The sequence below is a fragment of the Triticum urartu genome, chromosome 2A (assembly GCF_056163025.1).
Source record: "Triticum urartu cultivar PI428250 chromosome 2A, HENAU_Tu73, whole genome shotgun sequence".
Classification (NCBI taxonomy): domain Eukaryota; kingdom Viridiplantae; phylum Streptophyta; class Magnoliopsida; order Poales; family Poaceae; genus Triticum; species Triticum urartu.
In genome coordinates this window covers 314,119,545-314,145,200 of record NC_141874.1, presented here as the reverse complement: position 1 = coordinate 314,145,200, position 25,656 = coordinate 314,119,545, and the positions used below count along the sequence as shown (strand labels likewise).

Here is a 25,656-nt window from a genome sequence, read left to right as displayed (position 1 = left end):
AAACCGATTCACACATGTGAATTTAATTATTTGGTGACGATAGGCAACACGGGACGTGTTCTGCCGATTCGATTCTTATACAGGCTGGATACAGTCCATGGGCCTAGCTATAAGGGTGCTGCCCATTGCAAAAGATGATTAATACGTGCACGCATTTTTTATTGTATTCATGCGTAGATTAGCAGCCATGCATGAGCCCTCGTGCAATTTAGACTGGAGCGATCTATGTAGCAGCCATGGTTGATTTTTATGATGAACTCAATCAAGGAGAGTCCAATAGTAATATGCTTAGCGACATCTTTCACAAAAATTGTGGTACCCAGCCATCATAGAGTGCTGCTCTAGCATGTCTAAACTTTCAATTGTGGGATTGAGCTGCCAGGAACACTCATGAGCCACTTCTACTTTCGTTGTGGTATTACAAAGTGCCAACTGACGAGACAACCTTTGTTAATTTTGGCTATATTTTTCCTCATGAACCATATAATTTAAACAAATTATTTCTAAGATATAACAATTAATTACAGGATTTCATCAAATGTTTCAGAAGAGGATGAACCATCCCTTTTGGTGAATGGACATTTCGACAGTCCACTTGGATCACCTGGTGCAGCAGACTGTGGTTCCTGTGTTGGTAAGTACAACCTCTTATTTGTCTGAACAAATGTGATTCTTACTGTGCAGACTTTCATCGGGGCATGATTTGTGTTTGTAATATTTCTTGTCCAGCATCTATGCTTGAACTATCACGACTTATGCTTGAGTCTGGGTGGGTCCCTCCTCGGCCAGTCATTTTCCTTTTCAATGGTGCTGAGGAACTTTTTCTTCTGGTATGTGACTGTCAATCATCACCAAACTGTTAGACTACATGCGCAAAACTACTACATAGTCCATGAATTGAAAAGGTAGTTGTGTGATTTTGTTCCTTCGATCAAAATATCTTGTGATGACTCAGCTGAGGGCAATCTGAACTGGTCCATAGTAAGGTGCTATTAATAGTTGCAGCGTATGAGTCTAAGCTAATTATGGTGCACTGGCAAGCTCTGTAACTTTTCCCCTCGCGGGGGGTTGAAACAGACAAAACTGCCCCAGATATTAATTTCTGCTTATTAATTAGAACATGGTAAGAATATTAAGTCAAACTCAAAATAAATACATAAAAGGATACTCATGTCATTTCATATATGTTGATTGTCCGTGTAGCTCAATGAAGCAACTTGCGCTTATCCTTGATGCTGTTAACCAGGGTTCGCATGGTTTTATGAAGACACATAAATGGAGCAGCACAATTGGTGCTTTCATTAATATCGAAGCTTCTGGAAGTGGTGGTGCTGGTATTATTCTGTACTTTATCTCTTGTTTAGTTGTTTGAAATTTTGTATTTTAAAACTCAAGTCAATTCAAGAGCTGGAAACAAGCTTCATTTTATCGATGCTGCCTTATGGAAATGATATCCACGTACTATAATTGTTGTATGATCTAATGACTGCTTACCAAGAGGTCGTGCTATTATGATTGTATACTTCAGTAACTTAGTTGGTAGTTCTAATACACATTAGTTCTAGTGTTCTTTTCTCTTATAATAGTAGCATATTCGGATTGAATACGTATTGAGACTGTAATGCCCTAATTTGTTTCTGCGTCCAAGTTCAGTATTGTTGTGCAGTCCTTGTTCATTGACAACTTATAATTCTGTTGCCTCTCTATAGATGTTTAGTTTTCCCCTCACAGGAATTGTTGTTCCATTTTGAGTTATTGCCTTCATGTTGCTTCTGTAGAGATTGGTCCTGTGCAAATGGGGCATCAGCTTAGTCCGTTGAACACTTGATCCTAATAATTTAGATTTTCAAGTTTACAATGATTGAAGTCTGCATTTACTTTAATTCTAGGATAGTCAGTAGTAGCCAGGTGCCTTGTCGTATGTAAAGAATATTTGTTCACAAAGATTGAGATTAGTTAGTGTGAAGAAGTCATAATCATATTAATGAGTAAATTGCCAAAAACCACCACAATTGGGCACAATGCATCACAAAACCACCGTTTTCATAACAGTTTGCAGATAGCACCTTTTCAGTAAACGCGTTGCCGAAAACACTGATCCGTCGGTTGACCATGTTTTGACAGCGAACCTGACACTCCGGGCCCACCTGTCAGGTCAAAGTGGCAAAGGCAAACTGCCATGGGTGACGGACATTAACTTTTTCTTTCTTTCTTTTTCCAGTTCACCTGCTTGGCCCGGCCTGGCCCACACCCGTACTGCCACAGCCCACAAGGGGGGATCGACGACTAGGGTTCCACGGCGGCGCCTAAGCACGGGTGGGCAGGCAGCTCTAGCACGGGCTGAGCGACGAGGCTTTTAACCTGGCCAGCCAGGCATGACGGCGCTGCAGCAGCGTGCGGCAGCAGCCATGCGCGGGATGTGCGCAGCACCACCGCGACCAACGGCGGAGACAGGAATTATACGTAAGGGGGGCCGAACATTGAACTGGAAAAACGAGGCCATCCTGGACTTGTCCTTGGGAGGCATATTTTTGTAGAAAAAATCTCAAAGCACCACGGGCTACTTAGGTATGAGCCCAAGTGGACTAGGTCGCTCCTTGCGAGCCTAGCCTATAATTTGCCTTGTCCACCTATAATTTGCCTCTCTTGTCGTCCTACATAAGCGCAGAACAGGAAGACAGGAGAAGCCACAGGAATGAAAAATAAGCAAGGGCACTCGTTTGCGTGTGTGTGACTGAACTGCTGAAGCAATGGGAGCAAAAGTCAAAAAGGCATTCACTTTTCACTACTTAGTAGGATCATCTGTGAGCATGCATCTACTCTATTTCACCAAAATGCTGTTTGGGAGAGAGAAATAGGAGAGGACACATAGTTCTATACATAGCTAAGCTGGGGTCTTCAAAACATTTCTGGATGTAGGGGGAGCCGTGACCCCTGCTGCCCCCGCCCCCGGGTCCGCCATTGACCGCGACGAGCACGAGGCCATGGCAAAGCTCGCGGTGCCGGGGGCACACGGCAGAGCATGTTGACGTGGCGGCGAAGCCGAGCACGCGGCGCGGTGATGGATGCATTTAGGCATGGGGGGTGGCCATCCTGTGGGTGCTTGCAATGCGGGTGCGCACGGCGGACATGGTGGCGGGGAGCAAGATGACGGCGGCAACGCGCCAGCGAGACGCAGCGGCGCGGCAGCCACGGAGCACGCTGTACATGCGGTGCTTGCTTCGAGCCTGCAGCGCACAGGGTTGACCCAGCATGGATGGCTGTGTTGTGCAAAGCACGTACGGTGGCGGCTAGCAAGGCGGCGCGGTGGCCTTTGGCACGAGTAGGTGCTGCGGTGGCTCGCGGCGTTGACGCATCCTCGCTGTGCTCAGGCCGGAGCTCTGTCGTGCACCGTACGCGCCCCTTTCAAACTAGCTGGCCGGGCCATGAATACGAGAGCGCAGCATCTCACCACTGCCTTTGCCGTCGCCGTGCTAGAACTAACGCATGTCGCCATCCTCAACCTCGTCGGCCGTGGCTGGTGACGCATCTGTTGGAGGGAGGAGCCAATGGTGTTGACCAAGTGCTCGTAGGAATGTCACCAAGGAGATCAGAGAGGCGGGGCAGTGAAGAACTGATGGGTGGTCCCTTCATCTAACTCAATGTGAGAATCAAACAGTGTGAAGATTTAGTGCAATGTCATCACTTACAGTGGGCCCAGCATGTCAGGTTTTCTGTTAGAAACACGCTCAATTCACCATTTATTGTTTTTGGCAAAAAAAATGACCAAAAAACAGTGCTATCTGCAAACTTTTATGAAAACGGTGGTTATTTTATGCATTGTGCACAATTGTTGTGGTTTTTGGCAATTTACTCCATATTATAAAGATGTCTGGCTTAAATGTGTTGATTTTGCAATGAAATATGATCCTGGCCGTTTATCTTCCCTCACCAGATTTAGTTTGTCAGTCTGGACCGGGATCTTGGCCTTCTCGTATTTATGCTCAGACTGCAAAGTATCCAATGGCAAATAGTGTTGCTCAGGTTCTTGTTTCCGAACTTCCATACAAGCTTCTAAAATGGTTTACTTAATTATCTTTTGTCTTCACTTCCAATTTATGTACTTGGTGTTGCAAAATTAGTTGCACATGAAAGGTTTGCTTGTCCTAGCTTCAGGTTATAGGCTAAGAGGAGCCTGTTTGGATTGGTGGTATTTTTGAAGAGTTTTGGTATTTAGTTAAAATGTGCAATAATTATGGCGGCTCCTAAAAAATAAATGCCTCTTATCCAAACATCCCCTGAACAACAAAGCAAAGGATAAATGGCCAGCACTATGATGCTCGGCGATGGCCGGACAGTACTCTTCTGGGACGACCGATGGATAAACGGCCAATCCGTCCGTGAGATAGCCCCCATGCTATACCAATGCATCCCCAAGTGGCGACGCAAGACGAGAACAGTGGCAGAAGGCCTGGACGGGAACACTTGGGCCCGCGATATCCAGGGGACCCTCGGGATACACGAGATTGGCCAGTACCTGATGCTCTGGCAGGCGGTACAGCATTTCACCCTCAGACGAACCCGACCGGCTGCTCTGGAGATGGACAGCAAGCGCCACATACTTCGGCCCAGTCTTGCTACGCTGCCACATTCCAGGGATCTACGCGCTGCCATTCATGGAAGCTGATTTGGAAGAGTTGGGCGCCACCCCGCGTCAAATTCTTCCACTGGCTTGCTAACCAGGACCGGTGTTGGACGGCGTCGAGGCTGGCCCGCCGCGGCCTGCAGCACCACCCTAGGTGCCTCCTTTGCGACCAAGACCCGGAGACCATCCAACACCTGCTCCTGGCGTGTCCATTTGCTAAGCAGACTTGGCACATCATTCTGGACTGGGCGCATATACCTGCCCAACCGCCAGCCAACGAAATTATCATGATGGACTGGTGGCTGCGTGCGAAGGCACAGACCCCTCCTACACTACGCAAAGCTCTGCAATCGATCACACTGCTTGTCCCCTGGATGATCTGGAAACAGAGGAACGAATGCGTCTTCGACAATGCAAGACCCTCGATAGATGCGCTAGTTGATAGGATTAAAGACAAGGCCAAATGTTGGGCAAAAGCTGGGGCACAGGGGCTGCGGGTTGTCTTGCCCACCTCCTGGGATGTCCACTGATAAGGCGCTAGGACTCTGTAAATATAACCTCCTAGGAGGCATGTACTCTCTCCCATCTTTTCAATGCAATGAAACGCAAAAATCATTTTGCGTTTACTCGAAAAACTGCATCATAGATAAGGAAAGGTTCATCCCGGAGCACCAAGGACAAAATCTATACATATTTCTTCAAATATTAGCTATGGTGCACCTGCATAATATTATAAAATATTAGTTATGTATCGGATGTACTCCCTCCGTTCACAAATATAAGATGTTCTAACTTTTTTGTTAACCGATTGTATATAGACACGTTTTAGTGTGTTCGTTCACTCATTTCAATCCGTATGTAGTCTATATTGAAATATCCAAAACATCTTATATTTGTGAACAGAGGGAGTATTTTATAATGAAATGGACTGTGCTTCGTACATGCAGGATATGTTTGGAATAATTCCAGGTGATACAGATTATAGGATATTTGCTGAAGACGTAGCAAAAATCCCAGGACTTGATATTATCTTTGTTCTTGGTGGTTATTTTTATCATACTTCTTATGATACACTGGAAAACCTGCTGTATGTATTAAACTCCCGGCCTGATGAAATTTCTAACTTTTCATATGAAATACAGTAATTATTATTGTATACTTGTCTTTTCTGTTTCAGTCCTGGAAGTATTCAAGCGCGCGGTGAAAATTTATTCAACCTCGTAAAGGCTTTCACAAATTCTCCGATGCTGCTAAAAGAGAGCGAGAGATCCAATAAAGCTGTTAATGAGGGAATCGACGATCTGAGAGCTATCTTCTTTGATTACTTGACTTGGTTCATGGTACATTGACTTTATTCTTCCAAATTGGAACGATAATGATATTATGATATCAATGTTCTAAACAAGTTCATTTCCTCACTTTCCCTACATTGTAAAATGTAGCTACAATATACGCCACTAAAGGATATGTAGCATGAAATTCATTCATTTTCTTGGGACTAAACTAACATATTTATTCTTATGTCCAGATCTTTTATCCACGTGATGTGTCTCTGATTATTCACAGTCTTCCTGTAGCTATTTTCCTTCTTACACCATTGTTCCTGAGCTTCCCAAATATTACCATGATATCATTGTTTCAGACTGTTCTGGATTTAGCAAGAGGTATGTGGTTGAAATGTACTCTGAAATGGTGTGATATCATACTTTACCTACTACTCCCTCCGTTCCTAAATATTTGTCTTTCTAGAGATTTCAACAAGTGACTACATACGGAGCAAAATGAGTGAATCTACACTCTAAAATATGTCTATACATCCGTATGTGGTAGTCCATTTGAAATCTCTAAAAAGACAAATATTTAGGAACGGAGGGAGTAGATGTTGTGACATGTGCCTTGAAAGGATATAATGCCATTCATCACCCAGGGTGCATAATAAGTTATTTTGCACCCGAGGTTTTCTTATGTCGTTTCATTAAGAATTTACATTTGATATGCAAATAGTTCCGTTCATATTGGCATAAGAAAACCACGATATAAGTAAAAAAAACTTACAATAGCCACTATATATATATATACTATTCTAAGCGTGAGTGTGGAATATACCCCTAGTAAAATGTGCTCAAAATATAGTGATCGGTGTGCAAAATATAGTACTTTTCATAACAATTTAGTAAATTAGTGACTTGAATAGCAAAACAATTCTTTCAGAATTACTACTTTACATGATATTGTATATAGTTTTGCTAGGGGTGTAGAATAACAATTCTGTTCTACACTCACACTTAGAATAGTGTTGTTTTATACTCCCTTTGCTAAAAATATAAGGTGTATTAGTTTTTCAAAAAGCTAAACTTCTCTAACTTTGACCAAAGTGGGTTATATGAAAATTTTCATTTGAAACCGTATATTTCATTTTATTTGCACATAAACTGCTTTTTTGTATGTACAAATGATATATTATTTAAACTAAGGGTTCTGATGATTTTTATTTTGTAAAACTTGTATTGAGGTATCTTTGAATAATTAATACGGTATACTAAAAATCATAGAGGTATAATTAATTTGTTTGAGATGTATATTGAATAACGTGAGTGTAAAATGCTTATTCTATACCCCTAGTAACACAACAACAACAACAACAACAACAACAACAAAGCCTTTAGTCCCAAACAAGTTGGGTAGGCTAGAGTTGAAGCCCATAAGAATCTTGCAACCAACTCATTGTTCTGGCACATGGATAGCAAGCTTCCACGCACCCCTGTCCATGGCTAGTTCTTTGGTGATACTCCGGTCCTTCAGATCTCTCTTTACGGACTCCTCCCATGTCAAGTTCGGTCTACCCCGACCTCTCTTGACATTATCAACACGCTTTAGCCGTCTGCTCTGCACTAGAGCTTCTGGAGTCCTGCGTGGAATATGCCCAAATCATCTCAGACAATGTTGGACAAGCTTCTCTTCAATCGGTGCCACCCCAACTCTATCTTGTATAACATCATTCTGGACCCGATCCTTCCTTATGTGGCCACACATCCATCTCAACATGCGCGTCTCCACCACAACTGTTGAACATGTCGCCTTTTAGTCGGCCAACACTCATCGCCATACAATATTGCAGGCTGAATCTTGTCACAGAGAAAGCCAGAAGCTTGGCGCCACTTTATCCATCCGGCTTTGATTTGATGGTTCACATCTTCATCGATCCCCATCCTTCTGCAGCATTGACCCCAAATATCGAAAGGTGTCCTCCTGAGACACCACCTGCCCATCAAGGCTAACCTCCTCCTCGTGCCCATCAGGCACAACCCTAGTAGCACTATATACAAAATTTAGTAAAACAGTGTACAAAATGTAGTAATGCCGGAATAATTTTTTTACTATCCAAGTTGGTAATTTACTTACTATATTTTGTATACTATGTTACTATATTTTGTGTACTTCTTACTAGGGGGGTAGAATAAACTATTGTACACTCACACTTAGTTTAGTGTTCCTATATCCACATGTATGTGTCCTACCTACTATATGTAAAATTTCAGTAATAAATATTTTTATTGTGGACTATGCAAGTTATTAATATATGTGGATCTATAATGGCAAATACCAAATAGTAAATCTACCAATGACATCTTACATATACGTATTAAACATCTACATGTACATGTGGATTTGTTTCTAGAATTCTTTTGAATTCCTTTGTTTTTTGGCTTGGGATAAAAGCTTAGCCTGGTCAGTATTTACAATCATAGTACTGACCATTTTGTAGAAATGTAGAGGATTCCAGTTTGGGGCACAATATAATCAAATAGCAAAGCCGTTTAAAGTTTCTTATTTCACTTAAATAGACACAGAATTACCATGTTTTGTTGAAAAATAACATGAGAAAGTAAGATTCGGATTTTGTACTGTACTTCCTTAACAGTATCATGCTGGCCAACAGTAACTGTATCTCACATGCACTCGCAGGAATGTTGCTTCATGCATTTGGTGTCATCCTTGCAATAGTCGTTCCTGCTATGACTGCAGGCCTTAGATTGTTGTTCACAAAGAATGCAATGAATTGGTAACAATGAGATCTTTCTGGACTTACTATGATGTCTTTTCATTTTTGTTGTCACTTCTATTCCAATTATTTGGCAACTTCAGCATGCAATTTTTTTTCCCTCATACAAGTTAGGATAAGGCAGCAACCATGTGGCGTGGTTGGCATGGGCTATCCTACCATAATTTGTCTTATGTCTCCCACTGCTCTTCCATATTGCATTATCCTCCTATGTCTCCCACTGCTCTTTTCATATTGCATTATCTCTCCTTTATGACGCTGCCTCATTATCATCTGCTGCTTGCAAGGACATACACCCAATCTATGCTTGTTGTGCAATAGTAATGTTTCTCCTGTCCTGTTGGAAACCTGAGGCATTGGTTTATCCTTCAATAACTTTATTTGACCACCTTCAGACTTAAAACATGGGCCCTAAAAATCATATTTTTTTCTACATGGGCTATTTTTTGAAATACTTAAAAGTGAACATTTCCTTTTAATTCCATTTAGTTCATGTTATTTCCAATTAAAGTTTACATGTTTATATTTGTTAATTTTGTGCATGCAGGTTTGCTCACCCTTGTTTGGCATTTTTTATGTTTGTCCCGGCATCATTGGTCGGTTTATTGCTGCCGAGGATCATATGGGTATTTTTCTTATACAGAGCATGTAGTTTGTATTATGCTTCTGCCATTTCATTTGTTTGCACTTTGCATGCTTGTATATTAAGTCATTTGGCATTGATGATGAAGAACACAAATGTTGCGTGTATATTGTGCTAGTAATTGATAAAAAAGAGAAAAGTTCCACTTTTCACGCAGTCTAAAAACCGTCAGAGTTGTAGTATCGAACTTTTGAAACAGTGTGCTTTTAAACCTCAGATGGTTTCACAAGCGGGTTTGGGTGACTTGGATGTGACATGTCGTTTGTTGCTCGTTTATGTCACTGCCATGAAGAAAAAAACACTTAAGAGATTTTTTTAGTTTTTTTTACAAATTTGATTGAAAACTTCCACAAATTTTAAATATGGAAATGTAGACTTCGTCGATTTAAAATAGTAGTTCGGCTTGCATGCTAGTTCTTTTCTGTTGACCAAACATTGCACACAACTATCTTTTCAGCTGTGTTTCTGTATATAATCTTTCAGTCAGGAGAATTAGATTTTAGTCAAGTCAATTGCTTCTGTTCTATAGCTCGATTGCAGAGTAAAATTAGAGTGCCTATGTTACTTTTTATGCTGAGACAATTAGGGTTCAATGAATAATGGTACTTTTATTTGTGAGGCAAATCAGTTTGTATGAGCTATAAGGTTTTAGAACATTGACAAATCTGCATAATCTGTTTCATTAATAGGATGTACAGTTACATGTAACTTGTTGATTTTGACAGTAAAGCACATGGAAATTAGTCATGATATTTTCTTATGTTCAATGCTCTTGGTTGTCATCCAGTGAAACTGCCATGTTGGTAGTAGCTTATACCTTTCAATTAAAAGAACTTGGTTCTTATATTTTAGGGGCTATCAGAGCAATCACACTTTTGGGGTGCTTTTGGTCTCTATTCTCTAGTAACTCTGGTAAGTTTTTTACCACCTTCACTTTCATTTATGCTGTTGCTTAATACTTAATTTCTATCTGACTTTCTCAAGATGATTCTTAGCAATACCTTGAGTGTGGTTGTTTACTTGTTATGTTATCTTAGTTGTCTCATAAACTTTACATAAAACCTGGTTTAACCTTTCATGGGAACCTCTCTCTCTACTCACTTCCAGGACCATCTCCAGCTCTTTTTATAGTTGAGGCTTTAGAGGTACCCATGAAAGGTTATCTTAGTTGTCTCACTGTCCAATTGTCAACTCTTCTTCTTTTGTTTACTTTTACTGTAGGAGATGTGTGTATGTGCACGCACGCATGAGGTAGGGGTGGGGGGTTCCATCACCATCTGGTTACCAGTGGTTATTGTGGTGTTTAAGGATACAGACCTGGAGGAGGATGCCTTAAAGATGAACACAAATCATATCATCGGCCCGAGTGTCTAGGGGCTTACGAGTACCGCGCCCGAGTAGGCACCTGTAACGGATAAGGACAAGAGTGTTATTTCGAGGATTCTGCATTCGAGGAGAGATGTCCCCCAGAACTTTGGGTCACCTGATCATATCGTATCCCCCAAATATAGCTACCAAACCAGGCGAAGCCATGCCAAAGGGAATGTTCACCTTGGGGGGGGGGGGGGGGTGTCCCATCACCATCTGGTTACCAGTGGTTATTGTGGTGCGTAAGGATACACACTTGGAGGAGGACGCCTTACAGATGAACACAAATCATATCATCGGCCCGACTGTCTAGGGGCTTACGAGTACCGCGCCCAAGTAGGCACCTGTAACGGATAAGGACAAGAGTGTTATTTGGAGGATTCTGCATTGTAGGAGAGATGTCCCCTAGAACTTTGGGTCACCTGATCATATCGTATCCCCCAAATATAGCTACCAAACCAGGCGAAGCCATGCCGAAGGGAATGTTCACCTGGGGGGGGGGGGGTCCCATCACCATCTGGTTACCAGTGGTTATTGTGGTGCGTAAGGATACACACCTGGAGGAGGACGCCTTACAGATGAACACAAATCATATCATCGGCCCGAGTGTCTAGGGGCTTACGAGTACTGTGCCCAAGTAGGCACCTGTAACGGATAAGGACAAGAGTGTTATTTCGAGGATTCTGCATTGTAGGAGAGATGTCCCCCAGAACTTTGGTTCACCTGATCATATCGTATCCCCCAAATATAGCTACCAAACCAGGCGAAGCCATGCCAAAGGGAATGGTCACCCAGGAGCCCCATGCCCGTCACCTAGCTTAGTAGATTGGAAAACATCATTATGATTCTCTTATTGATAAATATGAAGACATGTAGGCAGAACATAGGGCTATTACCTCTTCTGAGGGCATGAACGTAGGTAAAACCATCGGTCACCTTCATCGCCGATGAGATCCCTTCAGGCACCGCCCCTCTCTACTCACTTCCAGGACCATCTCCAGATCGTACGATCGGCGATACATTTTATTATCCACATTTGGCACCCACCTTGGGGCCTGCGCGGATCGCCTTAGGCGATTCTCCACCAACCAAGATGACTTTCCGGGCAACCTTCATCTAGATCATGATGATTGTCATTTTTTCTAGCATGAAGAAGCAATCTAGAGCAAAGGCGGCCATGACTGGACACGAAGAGGTCAGATAGTTTGCACCGCCTCCCAGTTGACCCGGTTCGTGAATGTTGGGGCAACGCTAGGCAACAGATGTGAGTAGGAGCTCTATGCGTTCCTCAAGGCCAATCGAGATGTATTTGCTTGGATTGTAGTTGACATGCCTGCGTACCCACGAGAAGTTGTCGAGCATCATCTCCATGTTTTTCTTGGCGCCAAACCAATGCAATAGAAGCTCCGGAGGTTCGCCCTTGATAGGAAGGTTGTCATACAAGAGGTAGTTGATTGACTTAGGGCGGCATCAAAAACTCAGACTGCTAAGCTATGCTAAGCTAAGCCAGTGCTAGTCCCGAACTCTAATGGCGAGGGGAGGATGTGTGTGTGGGCTTTACCGACCTCAACAAGGTTTGTCCCGAAGATTCCTACCCATTCCCCCGGATGAGTGAGATAATTGACTCGACGTCGGGATGTGAGTTTCTTTGTCCCCTACATGCATACTTCGCCTACCATCAAGCGACTATGAAGCCAGAGGACAAGGAAAAAACATTGTTCACCACCCCTTTGGGGCCTTTTGATATGTCAAAATGCCCTTCTGACTCAAGAACGAGGCACCAACTATCAACGTGCCATGAGATACACCTTCGAAGATCAAATCGGGCAAAACATGGAAGTGTACATTGGCGACTTGGTGGTGAAGCCTAGAAAAAGAGCGACCTGCTACCTGACTTGAATGAGACATTTGAGAACCTAAGAAGGAACCACATCAAACTCAACCTCAAGAAATGTGTCTTTGGAGTCGACCCTAGGAAACTCCTCGGTTTTAAGATCTCATTTGCAGTATAGAGATCAACCTGACAAAGATCCTAGGAAACCCTAGGAAACTCCTCGGGTTCCCAGCCCCCCCCCCCCCCCCCCCTCAAGAAATGTGTCTTTGGAGTCGACCCTAGGAAACTCCTCGGTTTTAAGATCTCATTTGCAGTATAGAGATCAACCTGACAAAGATCCTAGGAAACCCTAGGAAACTCCTCGGGTTCCCAGCCCCCCCCCCCCCCAAGATCGCCCCCAGTCGTCGATTTCGGCCCACTTTTGGCACAAATTGGCCTACTTTCGCCGCAAATTGGCCCACTTTGGGCCCATATTCGGTGTGCTTCGGCACAAATTCAATAGAAGCTAATTTTTATCACATAGAAAATCAATACAAATCAAATAGTTCAACAAATCAATGCAAATCAAATAGTTCAACAAATAAAAACTCATTTCATCACACGTCGAGCTAGGCGTTGCCCTTGAGCCTCCATATGTGCTCCACCAGATTGTGCTGCAGTTGTTGATGCACCTGCGGGTCTCGGATCTCCTGACACATATTGAGGAAGGCAGTCCAGGTTGCCGGTAGCTGGTGATCAACTTGGGCAAGAGGACCCTGCCCGTAATATGGTTCAGTGTCAAACACTGGCTCTTCCTGCTCGCTCTCAATGATCATGTTGTGCAAGATGACACAGCAAGTCATGACCTCCCACATGTGATCTTTCGACCAGGTCTAAGCGGGGTACCGGACAAGAGCAAATCAAGATTGGAGCACACCAAATGCCCGCTCGACATCCTTCCTGCAAGCCTCCTGACACTTGGCAAAGTAGGTGTTCTTGGCTCCTGGCACAGGTTTGCGATAGTCTTCACAAATGTGGACCATCTTGGATAGATGCCATATGCTAGGTAGTATCCCTTGTTGTAGTGGCGCCCATTGACCTTGAAGTTCACCGCAGGAGCATGACCTTCAACAAGCTTGGCAAAGACATTTGAGCACTGCAGTACGTTGATGTCATTGTGAGTTCCTGGCATACCAAAGGAGTGCCAAATCCAGAGGTCCTGTGTGGCCACTGCCTCAAGTACCACATTGCAACCTCCTTTGGCGCCTTTGTGCATCCCTTGCCAAGCAAATGGACGTTTTTTCCATGTCCAATGCATGCAGTCGATGCTTCCAAGCATCCCAGAAAATCCTCTTGCTCCATTCTGTGCTAGGATCCGAGCAGTGTCTTCAGCATTGGGTGATCGCAAGTATTGAGGTACACACACTGCCACCACTGCCCTGCAGAACTTGTACAAACACTCAATGGTCGTGGACTCGGCCATGCGTCCATAGTCCTGTGAATCACCGAGAGCTCCGCATGCAAGCATCCTCGTAGCTGCCGTGCACTTCTGGAGTGAGGTGAATCCAAGTGTGCCGGTGCAATCCTTCTTGCACTTGAAGTAGCTGTCGAACTCACAGATGGAATTCACAATCCTGAGGAAGAGCTTTCGGCTCATCTGATAACGGTGCCGAAATACTTTCTCGCCGTGCAATGGAGCATCGGCGAAGTAGTCGGCGTAGAGCAAGTAATAGCCTTCCAGTCGATGCCTCTGCTTTGCCTTTAGCCGGCCCGGCGTCGCCACCTCGCCGCGGCTTTGCATTGCTCGCGAACAGGCTGGCCAGAGCGGCGAGGACCATGAGATGCTCTTCGTCCTGGGCGTCGGACGTGCAAGATGCTTTTTGGCTGACAGTGGTGGCCCAGGCGCGGTTTTTCCTTCCGCCGGAGCCCCCAAGCGCCCCCCAATGCGCTGGGTTCGGCCTGGAATCGCCGGCCCAAAATATGTTTCGGCGTCCTGGGGGCGCGACTGGGGTTTTTTTTCGGCGTCGGCGCGAAAAAACTTGCCCTGTGGGGCCTGTGGGGGGCGCGAGTGGAGATGCTCTAAGCTCGGAGGATATTGAAATGGGTGGCGGGGCTCGACAGATTTTCGTATGTTTCGCCTCCCATACTGCCATCAAGTCGTAAGCACTCACTGATTTTGTACTCGACTGCTTGAGAAAATCCAGCATGACCTTTGGACACTCATTTTTAGGTTGGTCAACCTATGCGGAGCAGGGCTTGGTATCGTACTCATCTCCTCACAAGTAGACTCCATCTGGTACGCAATCCAGCTCCACTTCACGGCCACCAACAACATGGCGAATATGGGAGTTTGCTGGCAGGTCTACTAGTAGCTTTTTACCTTGGGGGTGTGTTTGGCTTCTGTCATAGGAGTGGAACGGCATGTGTCGGTTCCGTCCCTAGAACCAATTCTCGTGTCTGGATCATCAAAGGAACTAGAACCAACTGATTCCAGAGAATGTTATATTCCCTGTGTATGCAGTTTTGAGTGGTCTCTCCAAATCGGGCGGACGACACCTCGTCTCTCTCGCTCACCTCCTTGGTCTCCTCTCCAGCGCGTGGACGCCTCTGCACGCCGTCGTCGCTCGCAACCTTTTGCGCCTCGGCCGCACGAACTTCAGACGTTGCACGCTAGGGACCCCGTCGTCGCTCGCGACCTTCTGCGCCTCAGCCACACGATCTCCACCAGTCGCTCCCGCTCTCCCCGTACCCGACTTCCCGCCTCACCTGCTTGAGCCAACGGGGAGCGGCTGGGGCGGGGATGCCTCCTAGACGGAGGCTCACGACGCCCACGGGGGTTTTGTCGAGGAACACGAGGCGGGTGAGGTGGGAGGCTGGAGAAGTAGACCGAGTAGCTGGTAGCGGAGGCTGGAGAAGGTGATAGATCAAATTTTGGCATTCTGCCCCTAGGAACCATTCCATCCTACCTCATTCTCTTCTTGCCAAACGTCAAGATGGAATCATTCAATGGTTCCCTGACATTCTACTTGGTTTTGGAACCAAACACACCCTTGGTGTCCGCCGCTTGCTGTTGAAAAGAGATTCCCAAGAGTTGGTGAGACAAGCCCGCAGGGAGTATCAAATCTTGAGCCCGACCATGGTAACATACCTTTGGGACGTTCGCAAGCTGGAATAGGGGTTGTCGGCTTGGATTTTAGGCGTATTCCAAGATGAGAAAATCACCACGTCAACAAACTCACGCGACTGACTTCCGCATGAACTTGAGGAAACCTCGTGGTCTTCATAGAGAAGCTCCTCAAGCCGTCAATACCGCAAGCAAGCGATGTACTCCCTATGTCCCAAAATTCTTGTCCTAGATTTGTCCACGAGACCTGTCGACGACCTGGGCCATCACTAGGGATTGATGTGCTAAAAGGTGTCGCGGGGCGACTTGTGGCACCGCTTGATAGTGAAGAATCATGGATGGCCCTTCTGGACAACGTCCTCTATCAAAGTGGACGAGACGAAGTGCTCATGCGGTGCATCTCTCAGATACATGGTAGAAATCTACTCGATGAAATCTATGGTGGGATGTACTGAGCTCATGCTTCCTTCTGAACCCTGGTATGGAAGGCCTTCAGAAAAGGTTTCTACAGGCCTATGGCCCTTTGTGATGCAAGCAAACCTGTGAAGAAATGTAGGGTTTGTCAATATCACGTCCGAATTTTTTTACCAATCTGCTCAAGTACTGCAAACGATACCCCTATCGTGGCCCTTCGTGACCCGAGTTCCGAATTTATACCTCAACCCATTTCAAGTTCCTATTTGTGGCGGTTGATACCTTCACCAAGTGGATTGAGGCGGAACCAATCACCAACCCCACCATGGTCGCCACAATACGCTTCTTTGGCAAGAATGTGGTAACCCACTATGGGGTGCCTAGCCCCGCACCATAACCAAAAACGGGCCCAATTCTGAGCCTTTTTGCTTTTTTATCTCCACGGCGACATGGGAACCGAGTTGTGCTTTGTGTCAGCGGCACGTCCCTAGAACAACTGCTGGTTGAACAGGCCAAGGGGTTAATTGTATCATATCTGCAACTGGCGTATGGAGTTGAAGCTGTGTTCACTCATGGGATAAATTCGGGTCCACTTGTGCCCAAATGTTCAACGAGGACAAAGAACCCTAGCAGCAAGTGGATGACCTAATTTTTCTTGAGGAGCAGCGGGACATGGACATGATCTGCTCTGTGGGATACCAACATGCACTGTGTCGATACCATGAGAAAAAGTCTCCTGAAAATTCGCGAAGTGATATTGTCCTATGGATACATGACCGTAGTGCAACAACAAGCTCTTATCAAGGTGGGAAGGGCCTTTAGAGGTAGTCAAGCAACTGCGTCCCGGGGCATACCACATTACCAATTCCAATGGTGAAATATACCTATCGAGCTGGAGCATTGATCAACCTAGGAAATTCTACGTCTGAAAGCCTCCTTGCTCTTGTGTATCCTTCACCCAAAGGCGGAACTTCCTTGGAGAAAGGGTAGGGGCTGGAGGAAGGGAAGTACCATTTCAATAAGTTTGTATTACCCTTAAACAGAAGAATTTTTCTACCTAACTTGCCCTCGTAAGAGCATGGGAAACGCCCATGTTGCGGAGGCATTCTCTTCTTGGATTTTTCACAAGAGTCATTTCCCCCCGAGAAACGTGAGCAACACTTCCATCGCGAAAGACATGGAGATGAATTTCGCTGCCTTCGCCACCGGTCAGGGAAGTCTGTTGGGAGCTCGGTGCAATGAAGGAACTCTGGACAAGCCTTTGGGCGAAACACTTCCAAGAGAGCAAAGTAGTTCGCAAGCATGTTTTGGCATGTGTTCCAGACATGATCATGCTGCACTCTGGGAAGGTGCACAAAGCCGCGTACTTTGCCTCCGTTGGCACCGCCATTTCCTCCCTTGTCCTCAGCAGAAGGTCAGGGAGATTCACCATAGTGCCCATGACTTCCCTTTGTAATTAAGGACGTCGGCCAGGTGCTCAGACAAGAAGGCGGCGAAGCTATGGGCGTCAGCCATTTCTTTCGTTAGGGCCTCAAGCCGCTGTTTGTTTCCAAGGAACATCACAACTGCTGGACCCCTTGTTCTTTTCTGTGTAGACAGGTTGAAAGGCGAACCACTCCTGCTCTAGTGAATCTTTGTGCACTCAGAGACCAGCCACCTGGTGCTCCAGGGACTCCACGATTTGAGGTACCAGAGTAACTACCGCGCAGCCAGACAATGGCCGTGCCCTCAATACCTCCTTGGCCGCCTCTAAATAGGCGACCAACCCAGGGTTTGGCAGCAAGAGTACCGCCTTGGTCGCCTCTAAACAGGCGATCAACCCAGGGGTTGGCAGCAAGAGTACCGCTGGCTGGCCCTCGCTGGGAGGTGTTGGCTGGCCACCTGAGGGATTCGTCTCAACATCCCTCGGGTGAGAATTTTTCATCGGAGGTGGCTAAACAGATTCTTCTTCCCGCGGAACATCGGAAACTTACCGCTCCACTCCGAGGTACGCTTGTCGTATATGTAACATATTTAACTAGCCCTTTGTGTAAGAGACGGCTGGGCCACCTAGAAGCTAGTGACACTCCAGAGGTTGGTGGGAGCTTTATGGTTGGACAAGGACAGACTCGGAGCATCTCCCGATGAAGAAGAATAAGACTGATCGGAGATCACCCTTTTCCTCTTGCTCTTCAAGGAGGTGAGAAGAACTGGGGCCGCAACAGCCCGCAGCATGGAAGGCCCACTTTCGAGTCGATTACCAAAGCACAACCTCGTTTTGAGTGCTGACGGAGGCATTCTCGGTGAGTAAGGGTACCCACTCGAAGGAGGATGCCTTACGGGTGAATCCGGTCCTGTCTAGGAGCTTCCGGGTCGCACACCCCACTATGCCTGAGTAGGCACTCGTAAGGGATAAAAGTACATGGACGCTATTTTGGGGATCCTATAGCTGTGGGAGATATGTCCCCTAAACTATGGGTCACTTGATTATATCGTATCCCATGAAGATAGCTACCAAACTATCGACCTTCATCCACCTATATGGCTATATAAGGACCAGGCAAAGCCCAGCCAATGGGAAGGGTCACGCAGGAGCCTCGTACCTATCACGTGGTTTAGTAGACACAATTGTAATTCTCTTATTGATCAAGAAAGATAGCCAGACAGCCATCACCCATCTAGGGGCCTGAACCTAGGCACCACCCCTCTCTCTACTCACTTCCACGAGAAGATTGGCGATGCATTACTGGTTTTACACTGCTCAAATGTCATCATACGAATATCTGAATGTGCCACTGCCTGTTTTTTGATGCATTGTTACCTAGAAAAAAAATACTATAAGACCAATCAAGTAAGAGGCGATGAACTGTTAAGAAAGTTTTCTTCTTTCCTCCTTAAAGGATTTATGTTCATTATTTTAATAGTCATCCCATTTGCTTAAATACAAGCAAATCCATATTAATTGACGCTGATTTAGTATAAAGTTGTACTAATTTTGTACTGAGCAAGCGTCAATTAATTTGGATCGGAGTGAGTAGAATTTTAAATTTACATTTAAAGTTGGAACATCTCTTTGTGGATCGACATTTTTTTCTGTTTTCAGTGGGCAACTTGGGACTTGGCATGTGCATCCTGTATATGGCAAACCTATTTCTCATGTATAGCACTACTGGTCGACAACCAGAAGCCTTGTTTGTAGAAATACTAGTTGAATCATGTTATACTGTTGACTTCTTCATGCACAAGCACAACACAAATGTGAAACATGCATATTGTGGAGGATAAGACCACATCATTGCAACTACAGAGCAATTAATTTAGTTAATCTTCATATGTTCCAAACTTGTTTGAATTTCTAACATATTTATTGTAGACAAAAAGTTTTCTCGCCTAACACCTGCTTTGGGCTGTTGCTATATCATTTGGTGCAGGCTTACATGCTAGCTGGGCTAAGTGGAGGTTTTCTAACATTTTTTATTTCCATGTCCCTTCTTCTTGGGCGATTTATCTCTGGCATCAGCAGGAAGCAGTTGGGCCAACAATCACCTAAGTAACCGTACTCTTATACTATTTTATCTTGTTGAATTATTGTGTTTATTGCAATAATGGCATTAACAATTTTGCTTCTTCACTTTAATAATAAACACAACTTTTTGTTTGTGGCAATCCGTCCCTAGAAATATCAGAAGGCCAGTTATACTGCTTTTGGATGTTGGTATTCAGGGTCGGAGATTCAGCTGTTTGGGTGGCCTCGGTATTGATAGCTGGAAACACTCGCTAATATCAAGCCTCGCTCGTGCCCACATGCGTACAAGGAAAAAGACATAGCCTAATAAGGACTTCTAGACCAATACTAATACTCCTTAATACCTCCGCTCAAATGCAAAGTGTATGCAATAGCATTGCATTTGAAGAAGTGTAACACTAGAAAAAAAATGATGGTCTGAACTACACAGCAGTGCTGCACATGACTCTTCCAGTGCGGTTGCCTCTAGCTATGCGCTCGCGACCGAACATCTATTTCTACCTCCAGCAGTTCATTGGGCCGCCTGTTGCTGATCCTAGCCCACGCGTGCACTTGCCTAAAATCTCTCCTCTATACACTCCCTTACGATTACCCATCTCTCCCCTATCGCTGTCACCCTCCGATCCTCTGCATCTTCTTCAAAGACAGGCGAGAAACACTGGGGACATGAGACAAAACACACAAAGGACGAGAAAAAGAAGCTCTGGTCGAGCACATTCAGGCAAATGCAGATTCTGACGGCAGCAGAGAAAATTAAAAAAAAATGAAAAGGCTCTGCTGGAGCAAAACATAGTTCCCAGATTAGTGTTATCTAATTGCCACATTATTTGTTATCAAGTTGTCATATTAGTTGTCAGATTAGTTCCCAATCTTTCCGTCCCAGCTCCCGCCCTGTTCCCAGATTAGTTGTATGAAGTTGTCAGATTAATTATTATCAGTTGCCAGATTAATTGTATGAAGTGGCTAGATTGGTTGCTATTAGTTGCCATATTAGTTAGTTATCCATAGTTGCCAGATTAGTTGAATCAAGCTTGCCGATATGTTTGCCGAGCATGACATTTTTGTGCCAATCCGTTGCCAAATATCGCAGCGGTCCACGCTTTGAGGCAGGGTGATGTGAGCACAACCAGCAGGTGCTCGCTTGAGAACCCCAGGTTCCCCTCCACCCCCTCCTCGTCAGCTCGTCGGCGATTACGAATTTGGCTACCTTGGGAAACCAAGCACCACCTGCAAAAACCAACCGCTGCAACAGAAGAGAAAGCTTAGTGCGGCTGGGCAAGTCGGGCGCTCACCTGAAGGGACAAATTACCCAACTGAGGGAAAGATAAACCCCCTCGTCAATAGGGTGGCCCCAATCACACGACGTGTGCCCGCGGTATGCTGTCTCTAGCTGCACGATTGAAGGCACACATATCTCTGCGCCGTTGCACGGGAGAATGTTTGTGCGTACGTCTACTATTTAGATTTTCCCGAAAATGATAATCCAAAATCCGTGTGCTGAGAGTGTTGTCGTAGCATGAAGAGTCTTCAAAATCTGTTTGAGTCAAGCCAAAGGGGATAACTAAGAAGATAGCGCATTAGAGGAAGACACCACATCAGTAGAAGATACAAGGCAAGTATCAAGAGAAGATGGGTGTCAAAAGAAGATGACACATCAAGGAATGAAACATTGCACACAAAATCATAACCTAAGAAAACCGGCGGCATAAGAAGCTTGGCGGCAAGAGAATGGGCATAGAAAGAAGCCACTAAATTCCTGTAGAAAACAACAAGGACCATGTAGGCCACGAAAGTTGTATAGAAAGGACCAGGACCAGAAAAAGAAGGCTGACACAAAAGTTTGGTGGACTCGCATGGCATGAGAAACACGGAAGAGCAACGGATTTGGTGGACACAGCAGAATATTTAGAGAGCTAGAAGGTAGGAAGCACACACGAGACAAATATGCAAAAGTCATCGTGTATGCAGAAGGGGCTGCGCAGAAAGCCGTTCACATTAGATGCCGAAAAGGATCAGCAAAGAACAGCAACTAGTGGACGAGCACTCAACACTAATGACAATTGTAAACTCAGATCTTAGATATAATGAATGGCGACAATCACCACTCGTCATCTCTTCATTTGATGTTTATTCTATGTCAAAATGCAGCCACCTCATATTCATCTAGTAATCTACATGGGGATGCTAACTTTTTTTTTACCATTGTTACTATACGTGATGTGAACCGAGTCATGAAGACATGGTTATTGAATGTGAGAGATGGCGCTCCGCTCATGCTCCCCTACCCGCTCCCTAGCCTAGCCTAGCCCCCCACCAGCCTCGCCGCCGTCGAATCCTCGCCGGTAGCCTTCCCTCCTACCCTTCCCTTCCTCCCTGGCCATGGCCTCCGCCGATGCCCGTTCCGGCGACTCTAGCCCCGACGGTCGCATCCGCTAGAGCGGTTCTGCGGGCGAGTCCTCTGACTCGCGCTCCTACCGCGAGGTCGTCAGCACCCCGCCGGCCCCGCGCTCCCCCCTCGCCGGCCGCGCCGCGCCCGGCCCTGTTGCTGTTCCGCTCGACTGCGCCGGCCGCCCGCGTTCTGGCCGCCGCTCGCCTGGGACCACGCTTGGAGGTCCATCGCATCAATGGAGGCCCCGTGCTCGACGCCGATAGATTCCAGCAGCCGCGGCGGAGGAACCGTCGCTCGCGCGCGCGACGCGCGGCCACCCCTCCCTCCCATCGCCGCCGTCGCAGCCCGTCGCCCGAGGAAGTCGCCGGCCTGTGCTTCAGGTGCCTGGAGGCCGGACACCGGGTGCGGGCCTGCACCAACCCCGTGCGCTGCCGTCGCTGCCTCATCTCCGGCCACGAGTCCAGCTGCTGCGAGACGCTGTTGCCCGGTGACCACCGTGCGCAGCCTCCGGCGGCTCACCGTCGTGGGCCAGACATCTCGCCGTGCAACCCCCCCCCCCCAACTCCCCCGCCACGCCGCTCCGCCGCGCAACACCCCACCGCCGCCCCCGCCGCCCGCCTCTACGCCGGTGCGTGTCACCATCGAGATGGAGGTGCTTGCGCGCGGCATGGTGGCCACCATCACCGGCACCAGGCCCTCTGTCTCCTCGGCCGACGTGGAGGCAACCTTGCATGCCATGTTCGACCTGCAGCCTAGCGACTTCACTGTACACAAGCATGCCCGGAGGACTTTCTCATCATCTTCTCCTCGCGGCTGACCATGGACCGGATGGCCGGCGACCACCTCATCAACGCCGCCCACTTTACCCTGCTGCTCCGCCCTTGGTGCAAGCTCGCCCGCGCCACTACTGGGAGCTTTGCATTCTCTGTGCAGCTGGAGCTTCGCGGCATCCCAGCTCAGGCATGGCACCTGTCCACGGCCGAGCACATCCTTGGGACTGGCTGTTGGGTTGAGCGGCTGCACCCGGATACGCGTTCCCTCCTCGGCTATGCGGGACGCGGGTCGTGTGGTTCCATTCATCATGCCTTCGCCCCCTCCTGCCGCCGCCATCGGGGACGCTGACTTGGGCTGCCCCTCCCCCGCGGCCCAGGAACCCAGACGCATATTGCAAAGGCCCACGCCTCCTGATGCCCATGCCAGTAGGCCCGCTTCCCCAAGCCCGTCGACGCCGCAATCCACCCTTGTGTCTCATGCGCCTCACATGCGTAGCGCAGGGCGTTTTGCCACGCCGCCAATCACTCTGCAACGAACCAGACAGCCGGCCCCTGTCAGCTCCTGGACCCTTGGAGACTTCCTCGCCGCGGCAACAAAGCCGCGGCAACAAAGCAGACTTGCTCTGCCCTCCCCAACCCTGCGCGCAAACGACGCTGGCAGCCCCTGAACTTCTCGCGCCGCGGACGATCTGCCACCGTTGCGAAGGCCAAGCCCGGCGTGCCGCCCACCGCTGAGCGCTGTGCGCAGGTCCAGATACTGCGCACCCTTGGCATCATCGGCACCGATCAGGTGATCTCCGCCGAGGCCATGAAGGCATACGATGGGGTCTTTGCTGTGCCCCTCTCTCATGCCGTGTTGACGGCCATTGCCGCGCTTGTTGGCCGCGTGCTACCCGCCGACCCATCCCCAACGCCTATCACCACGGTGATCTCGGGCAGCTTGATCGAGGCCTAGCCACGTCGATGCGCGCCCATTCGTCGACCTCTGCCTAATGGTCGAGCTCCGGGTCATGCAGCAGCTCCACCCGCGCCGCACCATTCCTACCATATCCCTCTACGCCAACGACGTAATTCTCCTGTGCCAGTGCCACCCCTTGCCGGATGATATTGCGGCGGTGAAGGAGATCTTGCAGCTCTTTGGGCGCGCCTCCGGCCTGCACGTGAACTTCTAGAAGAGCGCTACGGCCCTCGTCCGCTGCGACACCGTGGACGCTGCTCATGTTGTCGCGCACCTGGGATGCCCCATCGTCGAATTCCCGCTCACTTACTTGGGCATCCCGCCCATGCTGCGTTGCCCCATTGCTGCCCAGCTCCAACCCGTCGTCGACAAGGTCGCTGGGAAGCTACCCTTCTGGAAGGCTTGGCTCATGAACAAAGCCGGTCGCCTTGCCTTCGTCAAGGCTGTCTTGAGCGCGATCCCCATACATCAGCTCCTTGTGCTTGCGCCGCCAAAGAAGACCATCAAACTCTTGGAGAAGATTGAAAGAGGATTCCTTTGGGCTGGCCGCGCCGAGGCCAATGGTGGCAATTGCCACGTCAACTGGCGGCGCGTCTGTCGGCCTATCCAGTTCGGTGGCCTTGGCGTTCACGACCTCGAGCGCACCGGCCTCGCCCTTCGCATGCGGTGGCAATGGCTCAGCCAAGTCAATGATAGCAGGGCCTGGAGCGGCCTTGACTTGCAATTCGCGCCCGAGGAGCGCGCGCTCTTCTTCGCCTCCACTACCATGACTATTGGCAATGGCCAACACACCCTGTTCCTGGGAGGACAGATGGATAAACAGGCGTGCGATCCGCGAGATCGCGCCTCTCCTTTATGCTCTCATCCCCAAACGGCGTCGCAAGTCCAGAACTGTAGCGGACGGCCTTCATGCGAACCAATGGGCCACGGACATCCACGGCATGATTGGCATCCCGGAGATTGGAGAATACCTACGCCTCTGGCACATGCTCGCTGAAACTTTCCTCAGCGACGCACCAGACTGCATTCGCTGGAAGTGGACCGCGAACGGCGAGTACTCCGCCAAGTCCGCATACCTTGCCACTTTTCATGGCTCCACCAGATGCCAGGCTTGGAAGCTTACCTGGAAGTGCTGGGCACCGCCTCGGGTGCGCTTCTTCCACTGGCTTGCCAACCTCGACCGGTGCTGGACGGCCAATCGCCTAGCGCGACGCAACCTGCCGCACCCACAGCGTTGCCCACTTTGCGATCAGGCTCCGGAGACGATTCATCATCTTCTCCTGGAGTGCCCTTTCAACCGCGAAGTGTGGCACGAGATCCTCTCATGGCTGCGCCTCTCCTGCCCGCTGCCCAATGATGATGCCACTCTCCACGACTGGTGGCGCTCTGCAAGACATGACACCCCTAAACCTATGCACAAGGGATTGGCCTCCGCTGCCTTGCTCGTCCCTTGGATGATTTGGAAGCATCGCAATGGATGCATGTTTGACGGCGCACCACCATCGGTTACCTCCCTGACTGCTAGGATTAAGAGGCCGCACTCTGGGCCAGAGCTGGAGCCTTAGGGCTCCGGGCCATCTTGCCACAGACCTGGGATGTCCACTAGTGTGCCTGTACTCACCTTGTAAATCTGCCTCCTAGGAGGATTGTACCAAACCCCTTCTTTCCAATACAATGAAATGCAAAAGTCTTTTGCGTTTTCTCGAGAAAAAAAAAACTATACGTGATGTTTACACAAAAGTAGTTTTTGCGAACCATATATTTGCTTACTGAAATGTTGATCTCCATGATGTTATTGTTTTATATGCTTTTAGGATCTGTTTATGCTTGTGATATTGACAAATAATGTGCAGGTCATTGTTTGGATATGTGATACCAATGATCCCGTGTCTCCTGTATTGTCTTTACTATGGAGGGTTCCTTATCCAGTTTTTGATTGAAAAGATGGGAATGATGGGATCTCTTCCAAAACCATATGGTTA

At 47.6% G+C, this 25,656-nt stretch overlaps 1 protein-coding gene across 1 annotated transcript in view; it reads left to right on the top strand.

Moving 5' to 3' along the window:
- LOC125537246 (Zn-dependent exopeptidases superfamily protein) overlaps window positions 1-25,656 on the top strand; it is a 34,486-nt gene that overhangs the window by 5,448 nt on the left and 3,382 nt on the right. The window contains exons 4-15 of the mRNA XM_048700547.2: window positions 528-634; window positions 730-830; window positions 1,247-1,334; window positions 3,935-4,023; window positions 5,572-5,711; window positions 5,802-5,964; window positions 6,153-6,288; window positions 8,591-8,687; window positions 9,235-9,313; window positions 10,183-10,242; window positions 19,460-19,578; window positions 25,528-25,652. Of these exons, the coding sequence (XP_048556504.1) occupies window positions 528-634; window positions 730-830; window positions 1,247-1,334; window positions 3,935-4,023; window positions 5,572-5,711; window positions 5,802-5,964; window positions 6,153-6,288; window positions 8,591-8,687; window positions 9,235-9,313; window positions 10,183-10,242; window positions 19,460-19,578; window positions 25,528-25,652 (1,304 nt within the window). The remainder of the gene's footprint in view (window positions 1-527; window positions 635-729; window positions 831-1,246; window positions 1,335-3,934; window positions 4,024-5,571; window positions 5,712-5,801; window positions 5,965-6,152; window positions 6,289-8,590; window positions 8,688-9,234; window positions 9,314-10,182; window positions 10,243-19,459; window positions 19,579-25,527; window positions 25,653-25,656) is intronic.